At 41.9% G+C, this 25,437-nt stretch overlaps 1 protein-coding gene across 1 annotated transcript in view; it reads left to right on the top strand.

The window, feature by feature from the left end:
- Window positions 1–25,437, top strand: part of LY75 (lymphocyte antigen 75) — a 78,125-nt gene that overhangs the window by 18,503 nt on the left and 34,185 nt on the right. Inside the window, exons 10-19 of the mRNA XM_089779734.1 lie at window positions 1,833–1,921; window positions 2,356–2,525; window positions 2,678–2,874; window positions 5,472–5,614; window positions 13,976–14,057; window positions 16,523–16,585; window positions 18,339–18,456; window positions 20,265–20,300; window positions 20,565–20,740; window positions 23,244–23,308. Coding sequence (XP_089635860.1) covers window positions 1,833–1,921; window positions 2,356–2,525; window positions 2,678–2,874; window positions 5,472–5,614; window positions 13,976–14,057; window positions 16,523–16,585; window positions 18,339–18,456; window positions 20,265–20,300; window positions 20,565–20,740; window positions 23,244–23,308 — 1,139 coding nt within the window. The remainder of the gene's footprint in view (window positions 1–1,832; window positions 1,922–2,355; window positions 2,526–2,677; window positions 2,875–5,471; window positions 5,615–13,975; window positions 14,058–16,522; window positions 16,586–18,338; window positions 18,457–20,264; window positions 20,301–20,564; window positions 20,741–23,243; window positions 23,309–25,437) is intronic.

The raw sequence follows: 25,437 nt of genomic DNA, 5'->3' as shown, positions 1-25,437 counted from the left end.
GTCCCAGCTTGGGATCATCCAAAAATTTTATAAGCCAACTCTCCATTTAATTATCCAAGTCATTAATGAAAATACTGAATAGTACTGTAACAAGGACTGTCATCCTGCAGGACCCCACTAAAGACACCCTGTAATCTTGACAGTGAACAATTGAAAATTACTCTGAGTACAATCTTTCAACTAGCTATGTACTCAACGTATAATAATTTAATCTAGACCACATTTCTCTGGTTTGCTGATGTGGGACTGTGTCAGAAGCCTTATCTTGATTGTAATATCACAACTACTGCTTCCTCTTGGTTCATTAGGGTAATCCCATCAGAGAATAGAAATTTGGTCTGGTATGGTTTGTTCTTAACAAATCCATGTTGGCTATTACTTATCCTATTTACTCTAGGTATTTACAAATTGGTTGTTTAATAATTTGTTCCAATATCTTTCCAAGTATTGAAGTTCTCCTGACTGCTCTATAATTTTTTTTTTTTTTTTTTTTTGGGGGGTCCTCTCATTTGAAAGACAGGTGCTGTTTGCTCTTCTCCAGTCCCCTGGGACCTTACTCATCCTCTGTGAATTCTCAAAGATAAATCACTAATGGTTCTAAGATCACTTCAGCTAGTTCCTTAAGCACCCTAGGGTGAATTTTGTTAGGTCCTGCTGACATCAGTGTATCTAATTTAGCAAAATATTATTTTCTTATTCTAGCTTGTGCCCCTTCTCTCTTGTTTAAAATTAATTGGGTTATATATTTGGACTCAATTTTTAAAGGTATTTAGGCATTGCTACATTCAGCATTGCAAAGACTAACTGACTTAGGAGCATAAGTCTCTTGTTTTCAAAAGTAATTTGGCACTTAGGAGTCTAAATCAATGGGATTTAGAATCCAATCTTGTTAGTCAGAATTAAGTCTAAAATTGCTGCCCCTTCCTCTTCTCCCTCCCCCACTTCTTCTCCCATTACTTTTCTAAAGTAAGAAATAGTTCCCAATACATTCCAAGAACTTAATGGATATTTTGTGTTCTTCCAAGCTATATTTCCAGTAGATGTCTGAGTAGTTAAGATGTCTCATTACTATAGGTCTTGTGCTTGGAATATTTCTGTTACTTGTTATGAGTGCCTCTTCTACCTCTGCCGGCTGAGTTGATGGTCTGTTGTAAAACCCGTACCATGATATTACCCTTGACTTTTCTTTCTTTCTTTTGTCTTCAACCAGAAACTTTCAAATGATGTGACTCTCACCTCCTTCAGGATCTCAGAGCATGTGAATACATTCTTGATGCCTAGCACAACACCTCTTCCCCCCGCCATGTTCCTGAATGAGCTATTCCCCTCTAAATCACTATTCCAGTCTGTTCATAAATTGATGCTACAAACCATTGCATTTTTAAAAATAAACATCTTAAAAATCCCAAGCTCATTAAAGTCAGTGGCTAAATTCCCATTTATTTCAGTGAGGCCAGAATTTCGCTCTAGTATCAATGTTTGACAAACAGTAGTCAGTACTCTTCCTACACTGTGCTGCACACACAATGGTCCATTTTTATTCCTGAGTCTGTATTCTCTTTTGCCTTGTTTTCCCAAATGCTATAGGCCTGGGGCTTGATCATGACATTTACTTAAAGTAAAGGGATCTGGTGTAGGATAGTGCTCATGTTCTTTCTTCTCTGGCTGAGAGGGTGAAAAATTTGTAATACCCTGACCTTTGGTCTTTTAAGTAGTATGTTTGTGCATGGACATCAAGCAGTGGTGTAATGATTTATTTTGGGGAAGTAGGTTGAACATACTGTCAGAACTTGCCTGCAAAAATATAAATGTTTCATTCTCTAAACTTGTAGGGATGGCAGAGACACGGAGACTTCTGTTACAAGATCCATAACAATAAAGTATCATTTGGAGCTCAGTGCAATCTTACAATAATGAACAGGTACAGCCATGTATCTATCTATTGTATTACATTAGATCTTAGGTGCTCTAATCAAAGAGGTGTTAGGTACAGTAAAGACAAGTAATAAGACAGTTTCTACCCTAAAGAGCTCATAAGCTAGGTTTACATGACATAACAGTTGGTGGTGGGAGGACAAAGTAACATTCAAACAAGAGTGATATACATGGTAGGCCGTAGTGTCTGCTTACCACCTGTCTAGTCATTATCAGCTGTTAATATATTTTAAGCAATTCAAATTTGCATATTTAGAAATTATATGATCTTAATGTATAGTATGCATCAACCGCCTCTTATAGCCATTTGGACTTACCCATCTGCATAGTGAAGAGAATATCCCTTCATTTTGAAATTGATTTAATAGTTGGAAATATCCTTGTAACCTCTCTCTTCAAAATACATTGTGACTATTACAGGTTTGAGCAAGAATTTATAAATAGTTTGATTGGAAAATACAGTAAAAGTGAAGACAAATACTTCTGGACAGGATTACAAGATATCAGTCGTTCGGGAAAGTATACCTGGGGTGATGTAGATGGGAGAAAAAATGCTGTGATGTATGCAAACTGGAATTCCTTACAGCCAGGTAAAATATTTAATAGTTAAGAAAAATAAATAACCATGATAAGGTGCATTTGTATTTCACAAGATTGGTACAACAGTAATTAAAAAACCAGTGGACTTTCTGAAAATCAGCAAGGAGATTTTAAATGTTGTCTTTGTTTATTAAAATCTTAGCATTTCCAGGAGGATGTGTAGCAATGTCGAGTGGGAAATTTCTTGGAAAATGGGAGGTCAAGGATTGTAAAACCTTTACAGGCTTGTCTATCTGCAAGAACTATACAGGGCCTCCCAGGCAACCAGAAGTACTTCCTAAGCCAACTGACCCTTGTCCTCCTGGATGGAAAAATGGATCAGGCCTTGCCTGTTACAAGGTAAAATACATCTTCCCATTAAATTCCATAATTCCTCTCTTGCAGCCATTTGTACGTATATGTTAATGGCCAGTTTGTGATTTTAAGCAGTGCTATGGGAAGTTTCAGAGAGACCATACTGCACCAGAAGCCCAAAGAAAAATTCTTGCTGACTCTGGCCAAATTCCTCCAAAAGCTCTTAGGCAAGGCACACTGGACTTATCAACTCTACCATCCTTTGAAAGGTGCAGCATGCAATCCTCTCCATGCTAGCATTATTGCCATTGCTTCCCTTTCAGGAGTCTAGTGCTGTTGGTGACACTAACAAGGAGTGTTTTCATTCCAGCTTAGCTGTTATACAGCTTCACAAAGAAGGCACTTGTCACTATGCAGCTTTTTCCCTCTCACATCTCCTTGGGTACCACCATCTGAAGCCATGGATGGGGAGATTTGATTCTTCATCCAGGCTACAGGAATATGTGGATCTTGTGCCCCAAACAGCATAGACAAATTTCCAATTTGTATTTGCTGTTTTAAGATTGCTGAGTCAATTATCCATTAGCTAGAATGGCTTCATTGATCTTGATTTTAGAAACACTCTTTTTTTTTTTTTTTTTTTTTTTTTTTCCTTTTAAAAATCTTAATGGAATTGCTGAGAATCAAATCACATTAAAAAGAATGGGTTGAGTTACACCTCTTAATTTCTGGATTCACTATTTCGGATGCAGTATAAATTTTAGACAGTAAACTGGAGATCATATTATTGTTGCCCAGCTCTCAGCCCATCTGAGCATCCAACTTTTTAAAGTGTGAGTGGAATCCCTGCTCAGAGGTTGGATAGAGCTGGGAGGAAGGGCTGCTGAGAGTAGGGTGGAGGGAAGTAACCCAGCTGGCCAGAGTGGGGCTCAGGACATAGGTGGGAGTAGGCTGGCTATAGCAGGGCTTAATGGTGAAGTTGGGAGGATAGAATGGCTTACATGAAAAAGGAAATGTGCAATGATCTAGTGAATTTGTGCCTGTGATATGTTACTGCTGGTGGAATTGTAAGCCAAAAAAATTAAAAATGCTGTGCATAATATTTTAAAATTCTGCAAAAATCTTCATAATTTGTCAGAATAATTCAGTATAATCATTCCAGTTTCAATCATTTTGGTAATTTATTCCAGATTACCTGTCAGCAAGTAGATCTGTGACAATACGTTCAACAAAAAAGATTCAGGAAATGTTTTTTGACAAATAGATTCCTTACTAGGCATATTGAGACACAACTCTTGAGTAATAATTCATTTAAACAACAGTACAAAACCATATTTCCACACCCCTCAGAAGCAGTGCAAAGGCTTGGGGGAGGCAGAAGTAATGGGGGAGCCGAGAGAGATAACAGTAAGTTGCTGAGAGAGAGCCTGGCTGTCAGCTTGGAGGCCTGTTGGATATTAAGTGGGGAAAAGGATGGAACAGGGTTTTTTTTGGCAAGAGGCAGGGAGGAATTGTTAAGGAGCTTCCCCTATGTAGGCCCTGGCTGATCCTCCTAGCCCAGGAGTGGGCAATAATTTTTGATGAGGGGCCACTCTAAAGTTTTTGGTAAGTGCTCAAGGGCTGCACTTTTCTATGGAAGGGTGCAGGATTTGGATGGAGGTTGGGTGCAGATGGAAGTCTGGGGTAGGGAGACTAAGGTCTGAGAGAGAGTTTGGGTAAAGGACGGGGTTGTGACCTGAGTCAGAGGATTGAGGTGCAGCATCCAGGAGTGGGTATGGGCACAGAGAGGAGACTGGCCTGTGAGAGGGCTGTAGGAAGGGGTGCAAGGTCTGGGATGGAGTTTTGACCTGGGGTGGGTGGGGTTTGGATGGTGACCTGAAGCAGGAAGAGGTGATGAGCTTGGGTAGGGAGTTGGGGTGCTGGAAGGAGTGGGGTATTAGAGGCAGGCTCTGGCTAGGAGGCTCTTATCAAGGAGGCTTCCAGCCTGGTGGCGTAAAGGGAGTTTTTTTTTTTTTTTTTTTTTTTTTTTGCTGGGAGCTGCTGCTGTTGTGTGCCACTTTGCCCTGGGTGGACAAAAGGTGCAACTGCAACAACACTTTGACAGCATTTTTTCCTGGGAGGGGGAAAAAATGGAAAGCTACAGAGCTAATTCAATATGTGCATTTGCATTAGCACATCCTAGGAGTAGGTAGCAGCAGAGGGTGGCTGAAAGCTTTCTCTCACTGGAACATTCTGTTGGCCTGATTTTAGTATTGCTTTTCTGATAGTCACCAAAATCCATATGTTTGTCTTTCTTTTTCCTATTTAGAACATTGCTTGACATTTTGGAATTTACCAAATGCAGTTTTCCAAAATTCTTATGGTACATACAGACAAGAGGAGAAGTACCATCTAGTTGAGTGTAGACCAACAATATATGGACCCCAAAATCCAGAGACTCCAGTGATTGCCGCAAATAAAACAGGGGGTGGGGAGGATAATTCCATTTTTTTTAAATAGAGAATTTGATTTTAAACTTGTTCTTTATCTTCTTCCCCAGAAAGAAATGATTATTTCCTATAAATAGTGCCCATATTTGAGTAGGATGATAGAAACTAAATGGTGCTGCCACTGAATGCTGTCACTTTGGGGGTTTTTTGCAGGTCTTTCATAAGGAAAGAGTGCGGAGAATCAGGACCTGGGAAGAGGCAGAAAGATTCTGTGAAGCACTAGGAGGTCATCTTCCTAGTTTCAGTGATATTACAGAAATGAAGGAGCTCCATTCTATACTAAGAGACATTATCAGGTAATAATCTAGAAATGCCATGGTGATGTAGTGTTTTCATTTCTGCACTGCTGAGATTGATGTCTAACCCTGTGTTTAAGTCTGAGAAATGCTACATCTAATGTGTGTATTGTCATTTGAATAACCCAGATGTTAAAATTTTTACCTTTTTGTAAATGAGTATCCTGTAGTTTCTGATTTTAATAGGTAAAATCTGATTTCATTTTAGGCTATGATTCAACCTAGATTATATATCAACAGAAAATCTTCAACCAGTCAGAATCCCCTCAGAAATAAAATTGAAAGCTCTAACAATGAGCCAAATTCTGCCTTAAAACAAGCAGACTTGATCTGAAATAACTGTAGTTTTACAACAGCTATAAATCTTTTTCCAAATAAGCCATTTCAGTGAAGAACTAATTGATTTTTAGGATTGTCCTGAATCACTTACACCATCCTAGACATGTCTCTAAAATGTATATAACTAGATAATAAAGGAAAGAGTGCAGCACTTTGAAAAGCTCTGAATGAAGTAAAAACATGTATTTTCTTGTATATCTTTGCTGTATAATAGCAGTAGCCTTAATTATTCTGTAGCATGTTTCATTGCCTCTTCTTTGCATCATCATTCATCAGTCTCTGCATCCATTTATTTCTTATTGAAAAGCAAAAGAGATTCTGTTAGTTAAAGCTACCTTTTAAAATTCTGCTTTCCCACTAGAATGGAATGACCAACCTTTTTTAAAAATGAATCAGTAATATTTTTTCATTATCATTTTCATTGTGGTATTGGTGACAATATTTCCCATTGAAGCCATTGATGTCAGTAGGCTCAGGATTGCACTCTGTGTCTCTTACATCACCAGTACATGGGGTGGTTCTGTAGCAAGTATACATCCAAAACTTCATTGGCATTCAAAGTCTACTCTAAGCCACCAGTTGTCAAACTGTGGGCTGGGATCCCGAAGTTGGTTAATGGGGTTTCCAGAATTGGCTTAGACTTGTTGGAGACCAAAGCAAAGCCTGAGGCCCACTGTCCAAGGCTAGGCTTCTGCCCCAAGCAGAAGGATCCAGTTTACAGGTTCCTGCTTCTGCTTTGTCCCTCCCTGCTCTGCCCAGGGTGGTACAGCTTAGGCTTTGACCCTCCTAAGCCCACTGACCCTTGAGGCTCAGGCCCCACTCCTCCCTCCTAGGGTGGTGTAATACATTTTGTTGTCTGAAGGGGGTCACAGTAGGGATGTTAAATTGCGGTAATCTGGAGAATCATGTAGTTGATACAATTTGTGTTGACTATACGATTAGTTGATAGGACCGCTCTGCAGAGCCACAGCGGGGATAGCTTCAGGAGTCAGCTCAAGCCAGGATTGAGAAGTCCTGGCTCATGCTGGCTCTGGAAGCCACCTGTGCTACAGCTCTGCATTTTAAATGTAATAAGAGCTGCTGGACTCTCTGCATTTAAAATGAAGAAGCACAATGTCCTGGACCAATGCAGCCCAGGACTTTTTGGTACCAGCTCATGCTGAGTCCAGCAACCTCTTTTCATAGCACCACACACAGGGACTACTGCCAGAGCAGCCTCTGCCCATGGCCATGGCGAGCCTCGGCCCACTGTGAAAAGAGGCTTCTTTGCAGCAGCCTCCTCTTTTCACCTCCACGACCCTCCCGTCCCCCCGCTGCCTCTAATAGAGGCAATGGCGGGGGGGGGAGAGCTGGTGCTGGGTGGAACCAGTTTTTAAGCCGGCTCCCCCCAAGTACCGGCTCCTGTTTGCACTCACCCCACCACACACACTGCCTCTCATAGAGACAGCAACAGGGAGGGGAACAAGTAGTCAATATTCTAGTTGATTACTCGCTAGCATCCCTAGGTCACAGTACCATGATGTTTGAGAACCCCTGACTTAAGCAGTTATTACCCTAAGAAGAGCCTATGAAAGTTAATCTGCTTAACATAATACCACTTCTTTGGATAGTTTCAAAGGAAACACAAGTTGTCCAAAAGTTTCAAAGGATTGTTGTTAGTCCATAACTGAAAAATTTAAATAATGAATAGTCTAGCTGGTTTTTGAAATTGGCTTCCAATAATACGGTAACACTCATTAATGGATCCCAAAGTTACTGTATTATTCCAAGCCAATTTCAAAACCCATCTTGAAAGGGAAGCTGTAGAATTTAATTTCATTTACAGGTTTGATACCTGCAACAGAGTTCTAAACAAAGACCTTGCATGGATGGCCGCTACATTCCACATCCTAATGACATGAGAAACGAGGCACTGGGTGCTTAAGAGCACTTAGTGCCCACTCTATCAGCTTCATGTAGCATGTACACTGACAAGTGTATCCATTTTTTTTCTTCTTTTTCCTTCCCGTCTTCCTTCTTTCCCTCCCTCTCCCCATCCGTTGTCTTTCTTTTTCTTTTATTTGGAACCTGGACTCCTTTAACTCCATTCATCTGAAGAAGTGGGTTATGCCCACAAAAGGTCATGATACCATCTACAAATTTTGTTAGTCTCTAAGGTGCTGCAAGACTATTGGTTATTTACGTGTTTTGTTTGTTTGTTTTTTTTTAAGTTGTCCAAAGTTTTTCTTGGCTCAGGAATAAGGAGGCAAAGCAGAGATGTTTGCTTTCCATCCTCTCTTTAAAATGACTTAGATCTACCTTGTTACAGTGAAATGATTGCTTCTTTCTGCTGAATTTTGTCATTGTGACAGTTGCTCTCTGTTCTCGACTTCTGTATTCTTGTTGCCATAGAGAAAAATCTTACTCCAGGAATGACTGACTGTCATTATTTTGAAAGCGAGGTTTATTTTTATGACCAGATGTTCTCTGTCTAAAGTTCTGGGTTTTTTTAAAAATTAATCAATGAATCTTGTGCCATCTAGCAGTCTGGTTGGCACAGATTCCATTTGGCATACCTGGAATAACGCTATACAGACATTCGGTGAGCATGCTGAGTTCTCTGCTATCAAGAAATGAAATGCTATATAAATTGTGAGTTCTGGATTTTTGTCAAAGAAGCTGTCTCTGAAAAGCCTTGTTACACATGGGTGTGATGTCAGACCCAAGTGTAATAACGTTTTTGATTGATATTTTAGCTTTGCAGAACCTTGCTAGCTTAAATTTTTTGTTGCATACAGTTTCTCTTAACTTCTTACATTTTTCTTCATAAACTAAAGGCTCTCAATGTACAATCTCTTGTAATACATTTTAAAAATTGAAATACCACTGTCTACACTAATACACGATGACCGCAAACCCACTTCTATGTGTGTATTTTAGAAATGTCTATCTGTCTAGAGTCTGATTGTTCAATAACTCCTAAATTATAAGAGCTAGGACCACCAAATTGGTTGACAGCTTTATCTTATCCTGACTTAAACCAAGATCAGAGTTTGGTTTATGCCTAGGAAATGGGAATAATATTTTCCCCACAAAGCCACAACAGCGGGGTTGTTTCTGGGACTGGAAGCGAGCAGGGCTGTCTGTCCACCGGTTCCTAAAACACTCTTAGTGCAGGGGTAGTTGCTGGACTCAGCACAAGCTAGGACTCAGTGCTTGCAGTGCTAACCTTTATCGATTAATTGTGTAGTTGACAAGCATTTTGTTGACTACACGATTAACAAATTACACACTTCTTAACATCCCTATGGTACAACACTGATTATAAAACTCTTTCATGATTTAAGGCATTTGATTTCTCCTGGCTAGGATCTCTTACTTGAAATCATTTAGGGCAGGGGTTCTCAAACTTTGTGATACTGCGACCCTCTTCTAAGTTGCGATCCTCCAGAAACTCTGATTTAGGGTCTTTCATTTGGGGAGAGTGGAATTTGAGTTGACCATAATACAGTATGCACAGTGTAATCTATGTAGTCAAATATAGCAGCGTAACAGAATATACAGAACACTAGCCTAAAAGGTGGAAAGAATGCTGGTGAGAGAGCTGGGGTGCATCACTTGCACTGAGATCATTAGCTTTTGCTAAAGAGATGTTACATAGTTAATATTGCCTCTGGAGACTGGCACATTAAAATTGTTAATTTTAAAACAACTTTACACACTGCTGTTGGTTCACATTGTGCTTTTAGGGTTACCAGGTGTCCAGTTTTGAACTGGACAGTCCAGTATTTGAGCTTTCAGTTCAGGAAACAAATTGCGAAAATATAAATGTCCGGTATTTTCTAAATAAGATGTATTGTAGATTGCGATGTAATGTCAAGTGTGTATGGTATTTTTGTTGAAACCATCTGGCAACCTTATGTGCTTTGCATTTTTTAGTTATGTAGAATTAGTGATTTTAGAGATCAGGGAGATACATAGCCTTTCTTAATACAAGAAGGGATTTTTTTTTTCTTTTTTGAGGAAACGAGAGTAGAAAACAGACAGACAAAGTTGTTTCACCTACATATCTGTGGATGATTATGAGGTTGCAGTACTGCACAGCTTAAAGGATGTCTTCCCTGGAATTATTTAGTCACATTCTCTGCCTAAAATTGGTGATACAGTAGAATATTTGTTTGCTTGTGGAAGACTCAGCCAGCACCTTGGGTCATCCATCAGCCTACCCCTCACATGACTCATCGTTATGCGTTTGTTTTCAGATATTGGCAAGAGACTATTTTCTTCTCCATTTGGTAATAGGAAGAGTAGCTAACTTAGTCCAACTTGCTGTTTGTTCAGATTTTTTATCTTTGAGGCAAAGAAGATGCAGAAGTGTTTGATGTCATCTGTCTATTAGTGGAAGGTAAAATAAAGTACTGTACACCCTTTTCCTGCCTAAATAAAATAGGGTCTAAAGTTTCTTTACCAGGAATGTGGTAGCTAATTGGACATACAGGTGTAGCAGATCCAGTTGAGCAGATTCCAAAGGAATGAAAGTATTCTGTGTGAGGGTATGTCCTACACTACAGAGCTATTTCGAATTAACTTAATTCGAAATAGTTTTTGTCTAGATGCATTATTTTGAATTAACTATTTCAAAATAGCATTTTGCTGTTTCGAAACAGCGTGTCTGCACTGAGTGGACCCTGAACCGAAATTAAGGCTGGCCAGAACCAGTTCCGGCAGGGCATCAGGTTAGGACTTAGTGGTTGGGGCTGCTGCCTGAGGCTAACTGAGCTCCGTGCTTAAAGGGATCCTACCCCCATCCCGGACAGACAGTTCTCAGGGTTCCCCGCTTGCTTGTCTACCTTGATGAGGGACAGCAAAGCAGTCCTGTCTTGGAGTGCCCTGAGTGCCCGCACGCGGGACACCACAGCACTCGGCCACATGGAGCCAGACCTGGCCAAGGGCACGCCGGTGCATCTCGTGGGGTTGTTGCCATCAGCCCGGCTGCACTTCCTGCAGGCTGCCATCTGGGGGGGTCCATCGGGGGGCTCTCAGGATCCAGGAGGCCCTGCGGGAAAGCGTCCACCCTGAAGAGCCCTCAGAGCCTCCCCGGTCCTCCCCACCGGGGGCTCGTGCCCCATTCCTCCCTCATGTCCTTCCACTTTACTCCTCCCTAGCCCCCCTTCCTGATGTCAAATAAAAGACACACATGTTCAAAAATAGAAACTGGGTTTATTGAACAAAACTGGATGGTGGGGGGGATGAACGTCTGGGGAGACTGGGAAAAGGAGGTGAGAGAGGGGGAAGAGAGAGAGTGGGAGAGGGGAGGGGGAAACCTGGGAGGAGGGATCTAGAACGGGGAAGCAAGGGGAAGAAGGGGGAGGGGACGCTCGGGGTTAGGGCTCTCGCTGGACCAACTTAACTTTCATGCTAACCTGCTCCTGGGTTCGAATGTGGCCTTTGGTGGCCAGGCTGGCAGCTATCCTGCCATAGACGGCCACATTCCTCTGTCTAGTGCAGAGATCATGGATGTTGGGGGTATCCCCCCCTCCCCCCAAACCTGAATAAGGTCCATGATCTCTACCCTGGACCTGGGAGCTGGCAGACTGCTCCTGGGGAGCGGTGGAGGGCTGGCTGCCAGTGGCTTGCTGGCTCATGTTTTGGGGCCACTCGATCAGGGGCCCCGGTGGCCACTGCAGGCTCTGGGCTGGCAAGCTTGGAGCTGGCACAGGCACTGCAGCCAGGGTCTACCTGTTTAATGGCTCCGGCGGTAGGGGGAGAGAAGAGTAAGTTTTCCTGGTTGTGCCCAGAGTGGCCACCAGGGCTCCCTGGGAAGGGCTGGAGGCCCCCTATTTCGAATTAATTGTCTACACAGCACTTAATTTGAAATAGCTATTTCTAGTTTGGCATTACTCCTCGTAGAATGAGGTTTACCAAATTCAAATGAAGGGCTCCACTATTTAGAATTAAATTCAAAATAGCGGTTTGCGTGTATAGACGCTATTGAAGTTAATTAGAAATAATTGGTATTTTGAATTGACTTTGCAGTGTAGACATATCCCGAGGGTTTTTTGTGTCAGTTTTATACTTAGTAACAGGGTAGAGTTCTGGAAGTGTTTGATAGAAAGTAGCAATTTGGGTTTGGTTATGTGTCTTACTTGAAACATGCTATACCAACTGGAAAGGAGCAATCTGACTACTCTCAGCTTGCCTGGGTGTATACTATATACACAAATCAGCTTCTTCATCTGCTTTAAATCTGGAAAGTTCTGTTCGTATGTATGGGTTTCTTGAATTTTTTCAGTTGTTTCTTGCAGATTTTGACAAGAATTAACTATAAGGACACTGTTCTTAGGTTCTACAACAGATTTTTAAAAATAGGTCTTCGAAACATTTTCATGTTCCATGGTGATGCCACCAACTGTCAGCAGCATGTACATTTTTCAAAACAGTTCTTAAGAGTAGTGGTAAAACTGATTGACCTGTCTGGCAAATAGTGAATTTTCTGAAAAGTGCAGGTGTGAGAGAATAAAAATGAAAATTCATTATTTTTTTAAAAAATCAAAATAGCTCATTTTGACATTTTCTAAACAAACAATGTTGACATTTCAATTGAGAACTAATTTTGTGTTGACTCATTTGACCTAAGCACTTTTTTTTTTTTGTCTCAGAGGAAAAAATCCATTTTGAACACTAAATCAAAAAATTAATTATCCACTCAGCTCTAGTTGGAAGTTTTTATCAGACTTCCACATTCCAGGATTTTTTATTTGAAAAAAATTACTCCTGTATTAATCCACCGAAGAATAAAAAATGATTTATATGGGTCAATCTTAATTGGTTTCAGTTTTCATATTTTAAATACCTGTCAGGTTTGTTGACAATCAAAATATTTATAAAAAATAGATGACTTTACTAGAATAATACAATAGTACAATATTATACAGTAATATCAAACATCCACCTCCAAAGTGTTGTATGGTACTTTCAGCTTTGCCGCAGTGTGAGAGGAAGACCAGCTGCGTGCCGAATTCTTCCGCTGTACTTTGTAATTCTTCTTCTGTACTTTGTTTAAAAAAAAAAATAAAAAATAAAAGGCCCCACCAAGAACAGGGCATGGTCATGGGAAGATTCAAACATCCACTGATGAAGCATCCACTTATTTTTTTGGGAAATATAAGTTAAAGCATCATCACCTGCTGCTGGGCTGTGGCTATTAACTTTCCAGAGGCAGCTTTTCCAAACTTTGGAAAAAGCAAATTATTGGGTGATGGCAGCGAGGTATGGACAAAAGCTATGCTTTTGTTCCTTCAGGAGCAGGGACAGGCTAATATCTGTAAAATGGATATCTGTCGTTCCCATAGATTTTTAGGATGTCTTGTAAGAAAAGTAGCTTTGGATCCTAGCTGCTTAGAAATAGTATCAGTCCTGCATGAGCCTACAATCCATGCAGTGGAATGATAGAGGCTAAAGAGCAGGTTCTGTTTTCTTCTTTCACTCCCATACACTCCTGCGTGTTCCAAGACTTCTGACCCAGATCTATCTCATGCTATCGTAATGCCCTTAAAGAGACCTATTAATAGAACTGTGGTATTACTGCAGTTTTAAATATATGCATTGAAATCCCCTTATATATGACAACCTTTCTCTTGGAATGGAGCTGAGAATTTTAAGTTTTAATTACCCCACTATTTAAAGAAAAAAAAAAAAGACAATCCTGCATTTTAAAGTTCATTGAAGTCACTGGGAAGTATGTGCTTGTTTTATCTGTGCTACTTTTGCTTTAAATAAATCCTCTATCCTAGGTAATGGGACTCCCAGTTAATAATATTTTCCTTAATAAGTACTGTCAGAGCCTAGTTAAACTGAGATATAATACTAGTAATTTATCCAGAACAAAGTGAAGGATTTGCAAGTTAGGTACTATACTTGTGTTTTTATACTGGTCTCCAAAGTTTGACACACAAAGAGAGGCTTTTAAAATTACTCACTTTTCATTCATGTACTAGAATGAACATACACTTGTGATTACTTTTTTTATCTATGTGTTTACAGTAATGACCGATGGGTCTGGGTAGGACTCAATAAGAGGAATCCAGATTCTCTAGGAACCTGGGAATGGAGTGATAACAATCCGGTAAGCTAAATTTATCTTTATCCAGAAAGTACTACCATTTTAACGTTTGTTTGATCTTTGATTGGGTTGAAAATATAACCAACTAACTGATATTTTAGATTAATCTTACTCTGTGGCACATGAAGAATACAGAAAAACACTTAGGTAAAACTTTGCAGTTAGGAGACTCTCAATTAAAAATATCTCATAACTGTAGTTTTTCCAGTCTCTGCCTTTATACTTACTGTATTTCTGACAAACTATTTAAATGTAATAAGGATCCCAATGCTGCTGGACAAAGTGTCTTTATATCTTAGGGGTGGCCAACTCATTCTAGAGCTACAATAGCAGTGGAGACAGTGTGAAGAGCCTGGGAAAAGTTGTTGAGGGGAAAAAAAAAGCTGCTCTGGGGTAAACAGGTACTGGTACATCCATGGCTTTTGTTGTTGTTAACAACTTTTCCCCGGGTCTTCGCAACCCTCCCCTCCTTTTTTTTGTTTTTGTTTTTGTTTTTTTTTGTTTTGTTTTGTTTTTTTTTGGCTCAACAACTTTGCCCCAGCTCTTCACACTGTCTCCACTGCTATTGTGGCTCACAAAAAAGCACTGGGAGGGGGTGAGAGTTGCAAGCTCTGGGAGGAAATTTGGGTGCAGGAGGAAGTAGAGAAGAGGATACTGGCTCAGGGAGGGGGCTCCAGGCTGGAGAGTGTTGTGGTCAGATGGAAGGTTGGGGTGCTGAGCAAGTCGCAGGCTTGTGTCTGTGAGGGTGTAGGAGTTTGGGCTGGGGTGCATGAAGGGCTCAGGGCAGGGAGGCTGGGAGTATGATGGGCTCAGGACACAGATTTTTCAGTGTGTGGACGGTGTAGGAGTGTTGTGGCAGAAGACTGGGGATGTGAGGGTGCAGGAGTTTGGGGATGTGAGAGGCTCAGGACGGGGTTCCAGTGTATGATAGGCTCAGGTTTGGGACCTGGGGGTGGTGCCAGAGTGTTATGATGCTGTGGCCCGATGGGGGCTTGGCCCCAATTGGGGGATTGTTGTCCAGGTTTCATTTTTAAATAAAATATTATGTCAAACACAAAATGTTTCAGTGTTGTCTTTATTTATGAGAGGAGTGGGGAACCTGTTTGAGTCAGTGGTCACTGACCCACAGAAAAATCAATCAGGGCCACACAAGAGATGCAAAAAAAACCCACTCCAAAACCTCCCAAGCCTCACTAATGTGCCCCAACTGTGCTGGTCGGGACAGGGTGCTGGTGGGTGCTGGGGCAGGGTATTCTTGGGGGGGGGGGGTCTGGCCAGGAGGAGGGTGCAGACCGCTGGGGCCAGTACCCGGAGATCCCGGGTCTCAAGACTCATGCTGGCTGCTCTTCCCCTCCCCTTCCCCAGAGCCAGGCACACACACCCTTAACCCAACCCAACCCCCCCCCCCCTGAGCCAGGCACCGACCCCACCCCATACCAGTCCCCCCCTAACCTAATTCTTAGGTCCTGGAAGCAGAGCTGCTGCTACAGCCACGTGCATCTCCCTGCAGGTGCTAGGGCGTGTGCGCCGAGCAGCCAACCTTGAGACGTGTTGGCTAGGATGCCATGCGCACTCCTACACCCCACCTAACACCTCTGCCTTCCCTTTCCCTCCTCGCCCCCAGACTAGAGCCAGGCACCCCTCCTCCCCCGGCTCTAACCAATTCTCAGGTCCCGGAGCTGCCACTATATCTGTGCATCTCCCTCCAGGCACTGGGGCACGTGTGCTGAGCGTCCGGCGCACTGAGTGGCCGGCATTCCATGTGCATCCCCCCCCCCCAACCCAGTTCCCCTCCCCTTCCTCAGAGCCAGACACCTCCCATCCCTGCTCTAACCCAATCCCCCTCTCTCCCAACCTTATGCCCAGGTCCCGGAGCCGCTGCTGGCACCGCTGCACCTGGAGCTGCTGCCTGCGCTCAGCAGCTGGTTGCTAGCACGTGGAGGCTGGGACGCTGTGTGTGATCCGGCCTGCATGTGCAGGATATGACGTAGTGTGCTGGGGGCCGTGAGCGGAACGGTGCGGGCTGTCAGCACACATGTGACTCACAGCAGCCTAGCCATGAGAGTGGCTGACCTGAGTGTTCTGGGTTCTGTCCCGGTTCCGTCAGGAGCTGCAATTTTTTTCTTCAGGAGCCGCATGCGGCTTGCTGGCCGCAGGTTGGTCACCCCTGTTATATCCCAACATGTACTTTAGCTTCTCAATCTACATCTCCTTGTCCAGACTTTTCCAGAAAATGTCTGTCTTGCATTCAAGATGGTTTATATGTATGAAGTTAAGTACTGTATGTACATATGTCTTTGCAGAATCAAGGCCATAGGTTGAAAGCTGTTTGGGGCAGGTACAGCCTTTTATTCTGTGTTAGGACAGTACCCTGCACAAAGGGACTAAATCATGAATGGGCCCCTAACGCAGTACCTCGATACAAATAATATAAAGTCACAATTCTGTCATCCTTCCCCTTTCTGTAGGAAACAACTGTTCTGCTACATGATTTCACAAGAGATGATGTTAGAGATTGTGCTGCTTTAAAGGTAAGTTTAAAGATTTTAATAATATTGATATATTTGTGAGCCTTCTATTTACAGTATGTTTACTTTATACTTGTTTTTTAAAAATATACGTTAAACTTTGCTGTTGTAATTTTCTAACTGTATACAGTAGAAAGGTGCTAAACTTCTTAATTCACAAACCTGCTAATTTTCACCCAAAAAAACCAGCAGTTATACCTCACTGCTGAGTAAATATTTACTAACAACATGTAGAGAGGTTTTCCCTTACAAGACTTATTTACTTCTATTAAAATACTACGGTAATAATACATAACATATAGCACAGCTTAGCAAAATATTGTAATTATGAGCCTCTGTCCAAGAATTCCTCCTAAACAATAAGAGCTAGGACCACCAAATTCAGTATACAGCTTCTTCTTATCACTTAAATCAAGGTAAGGGGTTAGTTGTGCCAGGATGATGGGATGAGACTAGAATGAGATTCTTATAAAACCATACAGAAAAGAGACTGAATCTAGCAGGTGAAAGGGGCTGGCTGCCAGTGCACCCCACTTTGTCCAGGACTACCCCAGCCCCGAGCCTCCTACCCCATCAGCCACCTTTGAGAGGGGGTAGGGGATGGGGCTGAAGCTCCCTTTCTCCTCCCCCCTGATTCATACAAGAACATTGCTGGCTGTTCCCCTTCTTCAGGGGGCGAGGGGAAAGGGCACGGTTTGCTGCATTCCTCACTCTGGCAGTGGGGCCCAAGAGGCAGACGTGTCTGCCCCATTCCCCCAGCTTTGCCCGCTGGAGCTGCAGCAGCGATGGTGAGGCGCTTCTGCTGCGGTGTGAGAGAGGGTAGGGGTAATCCTCTTTCCCCGCGGCAGCCTGCATTATTGAACCCCTTTTCCCTAATCCCACCCCAGAGCAATGATTCAAATGAAACATACGTTTTCATTTTATTTTCTAAAAACAAAAATTAAGGACCCAGCCCTTACATTACTATGTAACTCTGCCCTTGTGGTCTGATTTCTAAAACATCATTTCTCAAACATTTCCATACGGTGACCTGGTTTCCTGTATTGGGACCACGCTGGGTCTCAGCCTTCCATGAAGACAGAGCCCCCTTTCATTTAGCATTCATTGAATGGGGGGTGGTCACTACACTTTTGCCCCTATTTGCAACTCACAGGAACCAAGCCTTTAAACTTAAAATTTTAGATGACAGTTTAGGCTTATACATTTTTGGATGAGAGACTATCCCTAAACAAGTATCAAGTGGGCATCGTGGCTTTTGTAACTGTTGATTTCAGCATAAGATTCTGATCCTGTGCTGTAAGACTGAAGAAACCAATATTAACTGTATTGTAGGAACCAAGAGGTAGCATTGAGCTGTTTTAGCTTGATTATAAAAAAGGAGAATCCTATTTCTAGCCATTTCAGGTGATTGTCCCTTTAGGGCAGATATGAAAATCCTTTAAGGGCAGAGAATATTACTCCATGATAAACACAGATGAAATGTGTGAAAAACGTAGAGTTGTAGTGAGTTGCAAGAGGCGATTTCTGTGAGTGGATACATTTTAAACTGACTGTTCATAAACTCTAGTCATTCAGTGTCTATTTTTGAAGTTGTATTTTATCATTTTAAAAATTCAGTTAAAATTGCAAGTAACTGGCATCAGGGTAGATGACTTTTGTCATCCGGGATAATCTCAAGTGTCTCAAACAATGTTATTGCTCCAGAACTTTGTATCTAATATGTGAACACCATTTCCCCCTCCCTACTTTTGCGCAGACCACTCGAATACGACCGAGGTATTTTTTGAGACTTTATGAAGACAGACAATTGGATTTTTATTTAAAACCTTTCCATTGTGATGCTAGACTGGAATGGGTTTGCCAAATAACAAAAGGTAAAAGCTGCATTTACATCCATTTATTCATCTAAACTCTCATCTGATTTTTGTTTAAAACATCTTGAATTACTTTTTTTACTTTATCGTTATTAACAGTAAACCCAGGATCTCTGACTTTGAAATAGAAGACCTGGAAGCCTTAGAATAGGGAGAACAAAAAACAGGACTACACCAGACTAACATGGCTACATTTCTATCATTAGAATAGGAGAGCGAGCCTTGAACTTTATTTATATAGGAAGAGACCAGTTGTTACATTTGGAATCCTGTTTATGATCAAATTGAGAGGGTGCTTGATGCATAGGAAGTGTAGGGTTGATGCATGAACAGCAGCTGGGATTTATATTTTCTAAAGTTGTGTGAAATTCACAATTTGTGGTGGTTTGTTGGAGGGGTTTTTTGCCCCTACTTGATGAAAAGAAGGATATGAGTGCAATAAATTTGATAACCGTTACTTTACCACATCCTCCACCCAACTGGGCATAACAGTATATAGGTCAAGGCCTGAAATCCCTAGCATGGCTCATAAACTCCTGTTTATAAAACTGTGTATATTCCAAAAACATACAAATAAACTATTTCTTGGTAAAGAATCTTACATCACTTCTCTGGTTTCTATCTTGCTTCTATCACTTAAATTTGCTTGGAATGAAAAATGTGCCACAGTGAATGTAGGGACCTTAGTGTGGTGGGGAGGTACAGAGCATATAAATGCTGGAACTACGTGCTTTATTTAAAATTTGTAAGCAAAATCTACTACAGGTTGTACTTCCTTAACCGGGACACTCTGGTCTGGCAACATCCATGGTCTGGCAGGACCACAGATGTTCCTGGTCCACAAAGTTCAGGTATAGGGAGATCTGGCCACAGATGGGAGTGGGAGGCACAGGGGAGAGATCTGGCCCCAGCAGCCAGGCAGCAGCAGCGAGCTGGCAGTGGCTGTGCAGCACCAGCCCTGGCCACAAAGCTCTGGCTCTGGCAACAGCCCGGAAGCTACAGCCCCGGCCAAGCAGCTCTGACCTCGGCACCAGCAGTTGCCAGTGAAAACTGGAGAGCTCTGGCCCTGGGAGCAATGGCTGGCCAGAGAGCAGCCAGGGAAGTGGGGTCTGGAGCCCTATCCAGGGGTAGCAGGGAGGAGTTGGGGGTGGGCAGCGGTTTAGCATGGGCCAGGACGGGAGGGACCTCCCCTGGTCTAGCAAATCCCCTCATTAAGGACCAACCAGGAAGTCCAACTTGTATATATTTGAGAGTTTGTGTCTGTGAGTGAGCAAGTTTGTTTGTCCGTCCATCTGTTTTGTTCAAGAACTCCTCCTAAATGGAAAGAGCTAGGATCACCAAAGCTGGTATGCAGCTTCCTCCTTATCATAACTTAAAGCAAGGTCAGGGTTTGTTTTTTCGGGTGGGGGGAGAGCGAGGTGGCTGAAGCTCCCCCACTCAGTGTGTATGGAGATGCATAAAACCATACGGAAAAGAGACAGTCACCAAGCAGATGAAAATAGCTGGTTATGGCTTGGGTCTCCAGAGTAGCAAAATAGCGAGGAGAAAAAAAAAAGGGGGGGGGGATTCTCTGGTGAGGGTGAAGAGTGGATGGCATGAGGGTTCTGAAAAGAGACACTTGATTTTTTTGAGAAGTTAGGAGTTTTAGCATCTAGTAGCCTGGAATGATTGTAAATGTTTTAATTGGTCAGAAAAATAAGTTTTGGTAACTTTAAGTTGGTGCATAAACATGCAAAGCTCTCCTTGACTTCAGTGGAAGTATATGTATCAGGAATGCAGGATCAGAGATTATTTCTTTCTCTCCTCAGGTACTACCCCGAAGATACCAGACTGGTATACACCAGGTACATTTTTTTAACATATATCTCAGTTACTTGTGTCTAGTGTTTCTCACTATTCTCTCCTTTCTCATGTTGGTGAAGCTCATGATGACATACAGAAGGCCTGATTCGGAGACAGGCCAATACTCTCAGTTCTCATTGATTTCAGTGGGAGAAGTAAATACAACTCTTCTCAGCATCAGACCCAGATTGCCCAACCTTTTCTTTTATGTAGTGTAATAGTTTTTCAGGATTAATGCTTATATGTGTGTGGTTTTTGTTCCCCAGATGTAGATGGAAATCATGGACCGACATTTGTTGTTGATGAAGCTGAATTTTGGTTTGTGCCAGATAAACACCTGAGCTACCAAGAAGCTGCTTTCTATTGTGCAAATAACGATAGTGACTTAGCATCTGTTGACTCTTACACAAAACTAAGGGTACTCCTAAACAAAATAGATCAGGTAATGAAATACATTGTACTTCAGAAATTCTTTGTTGCAAGTGTTTCCAATATAAGAATGTTAATGTTCTTCTCTTAATTTTTCACTGACATATAGACTTTAATAGTTTTTTTTAAATGCCTACAAAAGAAAAAGCTTATCTGAAAAATAAAATAATCCATTTTGGTTTTAATCTCCTTTACATCTGCATTTGAGTATTTAAATTTAAAGTAGCCTGCTAAAATAATCTTACCAAAAGAGGAGCTCTGAAGAGCAAAGATATGTTGTAACAAGATTTCCATAAACATACTACTGTTCATGGGTTCAACAGGAAGTGTCGCTCTGTATAGTAATTGTGTATATGTGTGTTCCAGCAGTGGGACATCATACTGTTACCTGAATGAGAGGAGTATATTAGAAACCAGCAATAAATTGATGTGATCAGTGTCTGTAGGGCAGAGTGAATAGTTTATGTAATCAGGAAATCAGCTGTTCTGTGGAAATCATTTAAAAAAAAAAAAGACTTGAGACTGCCCTACCTCTGTTACTGCCTTTTTTCAGTGTCATCGAGATATCACATCACTCTTTACTGATGGGAAGTGAGAAGCTAACAGGGTCCCCTCATGAAGTTTTCTTATAATTGTTCTATTAGGATTAATATGGGGTTTGCCCCCAGTAAAAATAACTAGTGAGTCCAGCCTTTCAATTTTGCAGCTCTTTTACAGTCTTGAAGGGTCTACTGGAGACATGTGGTCATCCACAAGAAAGCTCTATGACTCCACACCAACTTTGGGCACATCAGAGCTATGCTCTGATTCTCTGGCAACAGAGGCAATGTGGGGTTGGGGAGGGCACACACTGGGTCATGTGCTCCTTCCCAAATTTCTGCCTTCCATTTAGCACAGAGTTTTGAACTGCAGGTGCACTCCACGGTTTTAAAACTATCCCCTGCCACCTGTCAGGAGCTGGCAGATCAGAAATTTGTGGGTGTTGCTTGGCTCACTTGGACCCTGTCTCTCCATGCTGTGGGAGCCAGCCTGTGCTGTCCGGCAATGGCATTGGCCCCTTCCTGCAGAGCTCAGCTTCTGTGAGCTGCTATGGTGCTTGCTTGCCATTGCCCTGGTGCTTCTGGTTCTGCTGCTGCTCCTGAGGCCAAACATGACACATGGGGACATCACATGTCTTCCTCCTTTAAGAGTTATGTGCCCCCCTTAAATTGTGCCACCTCACCATCAAGAGTTATGTGTTATGTCTGCCTGACAGATGACTCCTGTTGAGTTATTAGATACACTGCAGCAAGTGCCTGCTCCTAGAACCCCTTCTTAAGTTGGTTCTTGTAGCCAAGGGGGCTCTGTTTCTATACATAGCCTCTGTTTTTCTGTGCAGTGGTGAGAGAAAAGGGACCTCAATTCAGCCCTCCTCCCTCTTCCCCCAACCTACAAAAAGGATTTCTCACTGACTGCTACAGGGTATGAATGGCCCCTAAGTAAGTTTTCATTACAGTACTGCACCTTTATTTCAATTGAAACCATGTTATTCTTTATTTTAAAATGTCCTCTGTGCTCTTTTCAATGCAAATATTACTTCATTGTGCTAGCACAGAAGTTCCTGTACAGGTGCAGAGGATTTGGATGGTCCCAAGGACACTTCCTATTGGTCCACAAAGAGGTAGCTCTCTCCCTTGTTTCCAGGTGAGAGAAACTATGTAGATGGGGGAGAGAGAGAGATTTAAGGGCTAGATCCTCAGGCTCACTACACTGTTTTCCCCCTCCTATTCTCAGCAAAGGTGTCTTAAAATCATTCCTTACTTTCCTCCCCTTTATTCTGCACTGAGTACTACTTGGCTGAACCAGAAGATCCATCCCAAAATGAAGTATGTAAGGCAGTATGATTATCTCTAGTATAATAAGTGTCTTGAACTTTTTAAACAAAGACAGCTACAAATACACAAAAGCTGTCCATTGCCTTTCAATCTAAGTAATTGCTGTAAATCCCACAAAAGTATTATATGGTCTTGAATGGGAGAGCAGATGCCATATGCTTTCATGGATGCACAAGATGTGAAGATGTCATTAAGATCACTATAAGATGTGACCTACTATGAAAAAAATTGGAGAATCTCTGTACATTAGCACATAACCTGAAATTGAAACTGATTAGCCTGATTTTTATCATCCCAACTGAGTGAAATGTAAGCATGCAAAATATAGTAAACAGTGGAAAAATAATGTGGATGTTCCATTGGTTTTAATAGTAAATAATTATTAGAAACAGATTTGAGTTTCTTAAATATCTGACCTGATAATGTCCCTTTATGAGCTGGAATTCGAGAATTCCCATTGCGTAGCTTATAGCCAAGATCAATATTTCTTGTAAATTCCAATCCTGGTTCTGTTAAACTATTTACATAAAAAAGGGAGTTTTCCATGTGGGTGGGTAAAGGCCAGTCCTCTATCTTGGGATATTATATTAAACATGGTGGTAAAATCTAAAGATGTTTGTTGTTTTTATTTTATTTTTGCAGTTGGCCAGTGCAGAACAGAAGTGGTGGCTGAAATACTTGGATTACGGAGTTAACTATCGTCCACAGTATGTACTCTATTTTCAGGCAGCATTATTATACAATTGTTGGCATTTCTTTTATGGGGGAAAACATTAGAGAAATTTTAAAATGAGACTTTTAAATGACTACTGAATGATCCCAGATTACTAACAAAGTTAATTTCTGGTAGATCATCTACAAAAAGCATAAAATCATTCTTTGAAAAACCTTGTTACAAAACCAGATTATCTGATGGCTGTGACTCTTTTCCTGCCTTTTGTCTTCCTCTTTTTCTGTCTGTATATAACCTGCACTTGTCCTTGCCATGTCTTATTTAAAATGAAGGCTCTCTGGAGCATGAATTGAGTCTATTTCTTTTGGAGAGGAGTCTCAGAAGACACTCGGTAATTCTTGAGTGTGATAAATAAGCAGCAGAATATGTGTGAAGACTTAATACTTGAACTAAGGACTTGGCAGCTAATTCAAGCACAAATGTTTTCAGAGTGCTGTACCCACTACAAAAGTTAGCAACATCTCTAACCACTAAATCAATAATAACACTTAGCACTTATATGGGGCTTCACTTCTTCAAAGTGCTTTGCAGACATTGTCCCCAAAGATTTATGCAGAGGCATCAGTCTTTGAATAGCCAGGGATTTAATATGCTATTGGTATCCTTAGAATTCCTGAATGTTTGAATCTTGGTCCCAACTGTTAACACTTTCCAGTTCCTATCACCAATGTTTTATTTGATTTTTAAGCTTGCCCACATAGCCTATTAATGACTTGAGTTCTGAAACAAGGCTGGAGCTCTTTACGTTATTTCACTCTTCCACTTAAGAAAAGAACAAAACCAAAACCTTTCCATTCACCTTGTAAGTTTAAAAACTAGAAACAAAAATGTTTACATATAAAGCATATGAAACTGGATAGGTCATCCCATGTCTTCAACTCTGCTTTCTACCATGCCCAGCCACAAGAAAATTACCCTAGATTAGGTGATCCTTTACTATTATAGAATGAGGATAAAGCTCCTACTCCACCACACCTTCCTGTGGCTAGTTTGAGGGCTTCAGTGTGCCCTGGGTTCCTCAACTGTCCTAACTGGTCCTTGTGATCATTGGCAGGCAGTGTAATTTAGAGGACTTTTCAGGCTGCAACTAGTGCCTGGTATAGTCCAGCACAGAGCTGATCCAGGACCAGGGAAATACAGAGGTGTCTTACTGTAACTTTTCCAACATTCCTGATTTGCACTGTATGCTCCTCGGTGGCAGCTAAGGAATAGGGCCTTCCTGTCCAAGAAAATCTTAAAAATGCAACATTTAAAAAAAAAATTAGAATTTGTAATTGATTATCTGCACTGACCATAATAATGTACTAGGGGTTACAGTAAGAACAGACAATTATACAGCTCCTTAGTGTACAGCCTGAGTAGACAGGCAAAGTTCCTGTTGTGTACCTTCTCTGCAGGGTTGATTTGGACAGTAGATCAATAACTACACTAATCACCGGAGCTGCTGACAGTAGCACTTCCCCTACATGAGCCCTCTCCCTAACCCCCCTGCACATACAGGCACGGGCAACCCCTTTATATGCATAAGTTCTTGAAATGTGCTCTTCCTCCCCCCTCTCCCGAAGCAGAGGCGGCAGTACTGGGGGGAGCCGGCTTGAAAGCCGGCCCTCACAGCTCCAGTTACGTGGGTCAGGGCACGGGCACAATAGCAGCGCTTCTGCTTTGAAATGTATAAGTGCTCCAGTGGGGACTCCCGTACATTTCAAGTTGGAATGTTCCGTGGAGCCCGGGGCCAGCGGATAGTTCCCCACAGACCCCAGGCTCCATGGAGGCACTTTTGTTTTGAAATGTACAAGTGCCCAGCTCTTGAAATGTACAAGAGGAAGTGCTGCATGGAGCCTGGGGCCCCGGGGCTCCATGCCACGTTTCAATCTTTGAAATGTAGAAGAGCCGCTAATGGGGCTCTTCTACATTTCAAAGTAGAAACACCCACATGGAGCCCGGAGTCAGCGAAGGACTCCCCTCTGGTCCTGGGCTCCACACAGCATTTCAATCTTTGAAATGCACAAGATCCCCTGCTGGGGTTCTTGTATATTTCAAAGTCAGAATGCGTGCTAGTCCTTATCAACTAATCAAATAGTGGATGGAAATCCCATCAATTAT

Source organism: Pelodiscus sinensis, chromosome 7, assembly GCF_052426305.1.
Source record: "Pelodiscus sinensis isolate ZL-2025 chromosome 7, ASM5242630v1, whole genome shotgun sequence".
NCBI lineage: Eukaryota > Metazoa > Chordata > Testudines > Trionychidae > Pelodiscus > Pelodiscus sinensis.
This window is presented reverse-complemented; position numbering and strand designations above follow the sequence as displayed.